We start from the raw sequence: 10,463 nt of genomic DNA on the forward strand, positions 1-10,463 counted from the left end.
AATTTTTAAATTTCCAAATAAAATATTTCTATTACGTGCATTTACAACGGCGCAAAAAATAACAAACCTCTTGTCACTTTTTGCAATGTACGTATAACGGTAAAACTCATCAGCTGGTTAGATTTAACAAGCACACTCTAAAAATCTACTTTGCATACACTTAACCGTTTAATGACCCTCAAATTTAATACGTACATTTTTTTGCACAGGTTCAATTGATCACACGCGATGACTACATATATAAACGAAATGTTTACGTGCATACTCTAGTCAACATTCCGATTTAACATTGCGCGGTCGTAGTTAATAACATAGCCAGCCGTGTATTGTTTATAGACGAAAATTATTATTTGATTTGTTCGTTGTAATTGCCTTTTGGTTTTTAACTAGCGCAATGAAAATTATTTTGAGTTTTATTATATTTGCGATAACTGCAATTTACGTGAGAGCGTACGATTGGACCGATTCCGATTTCAGTAAATAAAAATAAATTTATTTTTACGGGATTGTATACACATGAATATTAATTATATTTTTATGTTTTTTAGATGTCATACTTCGACATGATTTAGAAGATAGTATTGATTTTTATGAAGATCAATATGAACTACCCCACAATAGAAAAGTCAGAGGTGTCAATGCGACGGAGGAAAAACCTGCAGACAATAATTCAACTGAAAAATGCAGACCAAGGTATTATTTTTAATAATAATTATTTTTTATAAATAGCATTATTATATACAACCAAAAATAACATTTAAACTCGTTTTTTAAAAGTCAAATATAAGTATTATATAATGTATGCGACACGGTTTATCCACATTGCTATCACATTGTTGTTCAGGACAACTAGATTACTTGTTATCCGGTCAGCTTTGTTACATACTTGTTCATCTAAAATACATGTATGGAGGTTTTTAACTGCACAATATAAATTTGCATACTTTTGCATTCACATTTAAACGTGTTTAAAAAGGTTTTATGGGCCAATGAATATTTTGTTTTATTTTATATTATACATAAATATAAAAAAATAAAAATAAATAATGCGAATATATTCTAGACGAAATAATCATATTTTAAATAAACGTTTTGTATGCATGCATCATCCTAAAAGATACACAAATATGACCTAAAACCATGTGTGATATAAACGTACTTTATATATAGATATAAATTTTGTATATATTATATTTAATAGCAAGTGTGCGCATATGAATCGTCTGGTGCTTTAAATAATAAGCTCAAAAAATTTTATTTATTCAAAATGATTCCAAAAATAGATTTGTAAAATTTAAAATATGATATTAAAAGTGAATCATTATTTTATGATATATATTCCTAATTCTGCAAATATATTTGTATATTAGGATATGATTTTAATATGTGTCATTAGAATTCTAGAAAATTTATTATACTAATATATTATTTTGTAATTAATATATTATAAATAATTTAGATTTAATAGTAACTACATATAATAAAAAATGTCGTGGCTCAAATGGGATTTAAGATGACAATCCTTTGTTTGGATTTAAATTATTTTAATTGTGCATTAAGGTTTGTGAACTATTGCTTCGAAATTTGATTATAAGCTCATTTTATTGGATGCCCTTGGAGGACACTCTCCAGGATTTTTTTCTTATCAAAAGTCAATATAGATAAAAACTTATTTTTAGTGACGGTGCCTGTAGAATTTACTCAAAAATTGCATTATAATAACTTTGGAATTGTAAACTTATATAATAACAATAATTAAAACAAGAATATAAATTAGATCTAAAAAACAAATTTCGCCATTCATTTCTTTAGGAGTAAGGCAAATCATTTACACTTCAATAGATTGTTACACAATAATAGTATCTCTATATAGAAGTCTTTAATTGATAATTTAATGCGTTCTATAGATACAATGTTGTTGTTTGGTGACAAATTATGTTGCAATGTATTTTAACCCTTTGGACCCGTTAATCAAAAATAATATTTAATTGTTTTTTTTTTTTTTTTTGAAAAATGCAAATTTTACCTTGATTCTGTGTTTAAATGTCGTGATTTTTTAATTTTTATTTATTTAAAATATTATTTTATGTTTATTCACAAAAAAAAAGTTTTTTCTTGAAAAGCATTTTTTTACTGATTTTTGCGTAGAGATAAAAAAATCAATTGGGCGACTTAAGTCGATTTTCGCGTTCAAAGGATTAAAACATTTTCTTGATTCTTAATTAATATTATAGTAACATTTAAAAAAAAAAAATTTTTGAAATCCAAGTGAAACGAATTACTCTTTATTGTTCAGAGTATTCAAAGAAAATTTAAACAAAAATTTGAAAAAAATCTCTACAAGTAAAAATTTGAAAAAATCTCTACGAGTAAAAATTTCTTAAAAGTCTTAAAAATTTCCTTTGTTTAATATTTAATATAAAAAAAATCACAATATATATTCTGGTCAAAATTATATATTTGACTATTTATCATAGGTTTATCTTCACATATTTCATAATTAAATTTACCCACAAAAATACACTTATTTACGTTACGCCAGCTAGATAAATTTCTGTTTCGTGTTTATTTTACCTCTACGATACTGGCAATATAAAACGAGATTTCCAAGCAATTACAACAATTAAGCGGTCATTACCGAAAGCGCGCCGACTCCTCTGATATTTTCTGCACACACTAGCTAAAATGTTCAACATAGATATTAAATTCAGATTTGCAGTAGTAATAATCCGCGATTAGCGCTCGAAAGTAATTACTGTTGCGTTTAATTAAATGCAAACTGCATTTCACCGGTTAGGTTTAACGCTGCACCGTGAAAGCGCTTCAAGTGTATTTGAAACTCGACGAAAACTTGATTGTGCGATTATGAACTATGAATCGAAACGGTTATGTCGAATCGTCGAGGTTCAACGGAGCGTTAATTTCTGAGTAATTATAAGAGAAATACTATTTTTTACAGCAGCAACCGACAAAGGCCACCTCAGGGAAACAACGGTTTTCAGAGGTCATGCTGTGGAAATAGAGACGATCTGAAGATGCACGGAGATGCCTTAAAAGAAATTAGGAGGGAGTGTTTCAGTGAGATGAAAAAGGCTAGATCCATGAAGTCTAATGATACGGAACATTTTGACATTTTCAACTGCGATAAGGTTATGAAGAGTAAAGATGAAATGGTGGTACGTATTTTAAAATACCAAATACAATTTATAGATCTTAAAACTGTTTTTTTACAAATATTTCCCTGAAAAGCATTGTTTTTTGGTACTACAGATACTCACATCATTGTTTTAGTTTATGACTTTTTTAATTTAAATTCCTCGTTGTTTAAATAATTCAAAATTATAAGCAAAATTAATGAGCTGATTTCTTTTTAATTATCTGTAGAAATAAACCTAATATTTTTTAACCATAATTGCAATTTTTTTATTATTATGTATTAAAATGAAAATTTTAATTACAGTGTGTCATGGAATGCGTCGCGAGAAAGAAGAATTTGGTGAGTAGGATCTGAAATATAAATAGTATAAAAATTCTCCAAATTTAAATAGCAAATTTTTAAATAACATTATAATATAAATTAAAACTATTGGAAGACGTTAGGAATAAATAACAAACCCATTGTTATTACTTTAGTGTTTGAGAATATTTAGGGTATACTAAATTATAAATCAAAATCTGACTACTAAGTGATGAGAGTTTGAGAAAGTATTGAGTTGAATTTTTTTTTCTTTTAATACTACTGCAGTATTAACTGCAGTATTTTATTTTATTTATCTTCAAGATATAATAAATCTTACTATAAATAAAAAATAAACTTTTTTGAGTCCTCCCCTAAATATTGTCTTAAATTTTGTATGCCTGATTATTTTATTTAAACTGAAATATTTCACACTAAAAATTTATACGGAGGAAATTTAACACATTAATTTCATACATCTCATAAATTATTAACCAACACCAAATGAATGTAGCGAATGCGTAACATTCACGAGATAAAATAATATTTATATTTTTTGTGAACTGATTTTGAGGCTGAAATTTTCATCCAGAGGTCCGGATATTGCAGCATCCGCTCTACGTGAGAAGAATGGCTACGGCCACGATATGCCGAACCGTAATTCGTTTATATCTGTGTTGTACACAAACAGCATTAAGTTACGGAGCCGACATTGATAGGGTGCAGTGGACCCTCAGTTGAGCCCAACATTTTGCACAATGCGCAACCACGCGCTCAAACGTACTAGTATTTTATATTTACCCCAATCTCTCCGCATCGATTGACACAATCAAAAATGTAAATTGACTAAAGTGGAGTCGTTATCGAGTCGCTTTGTGTAGGGAATTCCAAAAATACACATAAAAGTGTTAGGGATTTTATTATTTATTTAAATACTCAGAATCAAATATTACAGCTAAATTCTCTATATTATGATTTAAATTTTTTTAATAATACTGAACTTTAGGTCGTCACTAGTAGTCTCCAAATATTCGTTATTTTCTACTATTCGAATATCGAGCACTTAATGAATAAAATATCAAGAATCGAGAAATACAGTTTGTATAATAAATACAGGTTTATTCGCTCATATGTTACAAAAAATATTAAAAAAAGGAGAAAATCTTGTGAGTCACATTCTATAATATGTACAATGTTTTGATCCATTTCACATATATTTATGGAAAAATATATGAATATTTCTAAAATTTTCATTCTCTTTACACAATATACATACGATTACATAGAGAATTTTCGCTTCATAAAAACTAGGGTTAACATTTAGCTTCATGCCAAATGTTTAGGGAGTGAAGCTGGACTTGAACAGTAGTAATAAATAACCGATAAATAATATTTTGAATTTTGGGTTTTGCGTGTCGAGTTAGTGTGACTTGTCAGTAGTGGATACTTCCCGGGATTTTCTGCGAGATAAATCCCGTGAAATTTTCTAATTTTTATATTCCCGACTCCCAGGATTTACCTTTAAAAATCCGGGACGAAAAATATCAGTGATGTTTTATCATCGATAATTTTATATCGATTATTTATAAATTTTTCCGTTTTTTCTTTTAAATCTCATTTTTCACAAAATATAATCAACTACATCAACGCTGTTCTACTACATAGCCTACAGGGGCATACAAAATGTACTAATATTTAAGCATAAATTTAAATTTTATAATTTTTATGTAAATTAGTTCCATTATTTATTTTAACATTGACTTTTCGACCCGCGCCATATACATTTTATACTGCAAGAAATTTGAGCCGTTTTATTGCAGTTTTGTTGTATAAATACATCTTCTATAGAAATTACAAAAATTAAAAACATTTTTAATATCTTAAAATAATTACCAATTCAGATGTAAAAATAATAAGCTTGGATATACCAAAGGTTTATGTTTTATGACACGAAATGGATCTCATATATAAATATTACTAGAGGTGTCACATTCTTACAAAGAAATATTAAATTAAATTACATAATGCGATTAAATAATGCGAATATAATAAATAATGTGTTTTTTTTTTTATCTTTTTCGATAAAAATGAAGTTCCTGGGATTCTACGAATTTTCAATCCCATCTCCCAGAATTGAAAAAAATCCTCAAAAACACTACCCATTATTTGTCAATCAAATGAGATACTTTATAAATTTATTTATTGTATAAATCATGAATTTATTAATTGTGCCAAAGTTCTAACCAAAGTGCCGAAATTGAGTCTCAAAATGAAATAATGTAGTGGTTTAATATGTTTTAATTTTTATTTAGTTTATATCGAGCAATTAGACCAAAAAGGAATTCCCGTCATTTCGCACCCCCATGGTCCCAAAACGACCCTTGTGTAAGCGTTTTTTATGACTTAAGTGTGCAAGTATTTAACACTTAACGCAGTTATCTCAGTTAATGGTTCGGTAGCCACAAATAATCATATTATACCTTTATTGCCTAAGTTCTGCTTTGATGTTCTTCGTGACAACGAGTATTGTTAGGGTTTAATCGGTGTTTTTTTTATGTAGAACCCCTAAGTCTTTAAATGTGAATGACTTTATTATCTGTTACAATTGTGGATTTGTATATTTTTAGACAGCTTTGTTTTAGATGACTTCTTTAGCAATTAAATTGGTCCTTGATGATATAGGATCTGTATTTATGTACAAAATATTTATTAATATGATAAGGCATATGATTTTGACTTAATTCTAAAACACGGGCTCAGCTTAATATATTTCGTTGGTCATCATTGTCCACACTTTTGTATTTAATGTTAATATTTTTCATTAAACTTGCGTATGAAATGAAGCGGAAATTATTTATTTAATTATTTATAAATACATATGGTGCATATATATAATACATTAAATGGATTCTCAAAAATATTTTTTTTTACAAAAAATATACACATTTTTGAATAAATAATTTGCTTATTAGCTAATGATAGAAGAACAGGTTTAATAGTTGTAACTAAAAATAATCTTAGTGTACTATAAAGGGTTATTGGCATCTTACACACACATCTATGAAAAATTCCCCTGAGTAAAGATGCCCACGCCTAATTTGAACAATATATTCTAGTCACATATTGTTCGTAGGTCGATCCAGGCGCGGATGTAGTATGTAGTATGTACCTATGTTTACAATAAGCGAAGGACATTAGCGTTAATATCTGCAAAACTTATTATCCCCGGCACATAGTGAGACGTATCCCCAAGTGGCACTCGTCTTCTCCATACACCAAAGTATAACAAGGAATATTATAGGGCAGTAGATAAGGCAACACTCGTCTACTTTAGAGCCAGCGTACGTGATCAGAATCCTCTAATAAGCGTTTTAGATTTAGACCCCTCTATTTGAACAACGGACACGGATACACATTGACCCAGAAGTGTGGCACTTGACTCGTCCGTGTCTCTGAGGATTGATATTATATTACTGTATGTACCACCGGTGGACCGGACCGGGATCCTCCTCTAATATTGTGACAGCTCGCAACGGTCCTGTATTACAAATAAGCCGACCGTAACTGATATGTGTGTACTGTGTGTGTGTATATAGAGATAATTAAATCGGTGTTACGAAAACGAAGAGAAATATGTGGCTTTAAAAAGGATGAAAATGGAGTATATCATATATTATATAATTAGAATATTAAGAAAACACTACGATTCTTAATTTTAATTATTTTAATTAACCACACGTTAGATTTTACTCAGTTAAGAACAAAAACTGTTTTGATTTGTGTTTGGTTTAATATACAATGTACATTTGTCTTAGTATGAGGAGTCAATATACTGACAACAGAACTGTAAATAGCATTTTTCTGTTTAGTTTGATGCACATTTTTCAAATTCTAATCAAATAATCAACTTAAGCGTTCTATTAAGAAAAAAACCCAACCCTTGCGCAATTAGGACTTTTAATACCAGAAAATAATTGTTAAATCAATATTTCATTCTGTACTGATATATTGGGTTATTCAAATTTTTACCTTAATTAAAAATGTGAAACGTAAGAGAAAAACACTGTCTCAAACTGTGTTGCTTCAGTAACTTATTTCAGATTTTATCTGCTTCTATTTTAATGATAAACATTTATTTATTTAATGCATAAAAGTACTTAATGTGTTTTATTAGATTTATTAGACATTTATTTAACAGCTCTAAATTCCATTATCTATAAAATCTAACCTGTTTTTACTTACTTTCCAAAGAACACTACATTGTCTGCATTGTTTCACACGTTTATTTAAATTGAGTTCAACTCTTGACGACACAATGTAACTGCTTGGCTGGAACAGAACTAATGATAGAAATGAAAGTAGCTGATTTTTTCTGGAATTAAATTGCGTCGTCTTTCTTAAATTGATAGAACTCTACTGTTTGTGAGTTCAGGATCGAACACTTATCTATTTATTCCAAAGTCTCAGTGCTTAAGATTTTTAAATGACAGCGTTTTTATTTTAGTTTATCGATCCACATCTTTTCTGACTACATCAACAGACCTACCATTGCTGTTTTGAAGCAAAACTAAACTGTTTTAATTCTTCATTGAGTCTGATCTTTGACCATTCATATTTTTAAGTGCTTGCTATCTGCTCAGAAACTGGACTCCTAGTCTTTTTTTAATACATATTTAGTCGCTGGTCAGGTATTTTTAACGGTGATTCACATTATTTTGTTATTTATACAGTTCACAATAAATCTGAACCATTATCCAGCATTATTTTTAGCTACGTCGTTTCTTGATCCATGCATTGGATAAAACAATATATAACTTTTTGAATGGATATTGCACAAATAATAGCAACGCGAATAAATAAAATAAAAATTTGTTAGTTTTGCGTGCTTGTAAATATATAAAAAGTAAATGATTTTTAAAGAAAGAAAATGCGCTTGGACTCATTCGATTCTTAATTTAAATTTAATTAATTGTATTTTATTGTACATAAAAATAAATTTAGACAAACAACCAAACTTGCTTGGAAAAATAAAGAGAAACTTTTATTTTTTTATTTAAAAATAAAGTAACATAAGATTTTATGTTATATTCATAATCCATTTATTCTTAATTATTTTGCATTCACGACATACAAAAAATCTCAATAGAAGTATTTTTCGACTGATAAAACATATCTTATAATATTTTTTCAGGTTGATATTCACGGCGACATTACTCCAAATAGTACCTCAATATTTATTAAAACCGAATTGGTTAGTCAAGATTGGCAGAAAAAAATAATTGATAGCGTACTAGAAAAGTGTTACAATGTAAGAGTTATATAAACTAGATTAATTTCTATCTAACTTGATATTAACATAATTTTTATCGTTTATAGAGTATAGTCAAATCAAACATTTCAACAAACGCAAGCAGCAGCTCTGTGTCTGAGATGTCTCTGGCCAAAGATGAGCCCAAAGCGCTAAACGCCAACTGCAACCCATCAAGTTTAAAGTTCAGCCACTGCCTTTGGAGAGAAATGCAACTATCGTGTCCATCAGACCAAATACGAGATTCGAGATCATGTCAAAGGATGAGGGAGCGTCTCCAAAACAAGGAATTCCCAGACTTGGAGAAACCCCGCGGCCCCTCGGGAAATCGAAACCAATCCAAGACATAGGTCAAAATATAATATTTACAAACTTAAACGTTATATTATGCAATACATATTTATGTATATCGTATCATTAATACATAAAACATTTGTATAAATTATTTTATCGTTAGGCAAATTGATCATTAACGCGGCCGTTGAGCGGCCATTATACGAGGATTAAATGAATCTGAGCTATTGCCCCTTGGGAGCATTATATCTTGATCATTATCCCGTTAGGGTCCGATCGATAAGAAACTAAATACATGAGAATTTAATATAACGCATATAACATATTTTATAGTAATTATTATAAACTATTCTTTACTGATTTTTTTTACAACAATAAACTGTTATTTTAAGTAAAAAAATATTTTTTTATTAAGATTTAATATATACTTATATTTTTTACTTATATCTCTGTTTTTTACTTTACATACACACTTATTATTCTATAATACATAATTACTATGATGTTTTACGCAGGATATGCATACATATATTATTAATTTTTTTTTTTTAGAACTATACTTTAAGAAACATATATCTATGGTTTTTCCATTTTAGACAAAATTCTCAATAAATATATTATTAGGATATTATATACCATACGAGTATACTTATAAATATGTGGTTTAAAACTTGACTAACATATTCCTTTGCTTGAATATGTCTGTACAAATATTAAAATATTCGATGTTTAGTTCTGATTTAATATTAATAATATTTACATCTTAAATTCAACACTTGAATTGTTAAGCAAAATTATGCATATAATCTATATTACATAAATTTGAAAAAAATAATTACAGTATTTGAATCCTTATATTACAAATAAAGAAAAATAGCTGTCTTAACCTGCAAGTCATGGTGTTTACTTTTGTTAACATAAAGTTTGTTCTTAAATATTAAATATGTTGCGCAACAATTAAAAGGTGGATCGAAGCATTTACGGTACTGATTGAACTCTGGATTTGGACGTCGAGCTGGACCGGGGATGCGAAGAGAGAAGCGGCGGCTTCTGCAATTTTGGCTGGTCTGAAGTTAATTTGACCATCTCTTGATTGTATTCCAAGCTGGAGTGCTCTTGAAGATCTAATGCGTTGAACTACGAAGTGGATGACGAAGGGAAGTTCTCAGACGTGATTTTTAGTTGCCTGCGTTCCCGTATTTATATCCATGGCCCCCTTAGTAGTAGTTTTTAATTACAATAGCGAGTTTTTTTAATCAAATTGCAGGTCAAAAACGGTCGTTTTGAGAGGAAACCCGACGCAAGAGTTATATTTTCTCAAGGCAATGAATATTTTATTATAGCTCACATGCATTATTACTGGGTAATAATTGTTGAAGCACTATAAATTTAGCTAAAAAAATT

General features: G+C 28.9%; 1 protein-coding gene across 2 annotated transcripts in view; it reads left to right on the forward strand.

Annotated features, from left to right (window-relative positions):
- LOC148228504 (uncharacterized) overlaps positions 1-9,459 on the forward strand; it is a 140,354-nt gene extending 130,895 nt beyond the window's left edge. Inside the window, exons 3-8 of one of the 2 annotated variants that reach the window (XM_088199597.1) lie at positions 210-476; positions 549-693; positions 2,960-3,176; positions 3,461-3,496; positions 8,649-8,765; positions 8,834-9,459. In XM_088199597.1, the coding sequence (XP_088055723.1) occupies positions 395-476; positions 549-693; positions 2,960-3,176; positions 3,461-3,496; positions 8,649-8,765; positions 8,834-9,115 (879 nt within the window). In that variant the 5' untranslated portion in view covers positions 210-394 and the 3' untranslated portion in view covers positions 9,116-9,459. Of the gene's footprint in view, positions 1-209; positions 477-548; positions 694-2,959; positions 3,177-3,460; positions 3,497-8,648; positions 8,766-8,833 lie in introns of those variants that run through there. The other variant, XM_088199598.1, reaches the window with a different exon arrangement.
- The last annotated feature ends 1,004 nt before the right edge of the window (positions 9,460-10,463 follow it).

The sequence above is a fragment of the Plectrocnemia conspersa genome, unplaced genomic scaffold (genome assembly GCF_051122295.1).
Source record: "Plectrocnemia conspersa isolate PC_06_02 unplaced genomic scaffold, ASM5112229v1 ptg000012l, whole genome shotgun sequence".
NCBI classification, from domain to species: Eukaryota; Metazoa; Arthropoda; class Insecta; order Trichoptera; family Polycentropodidae; genus Plectrocnemia; species Plectrocnemia conspersa.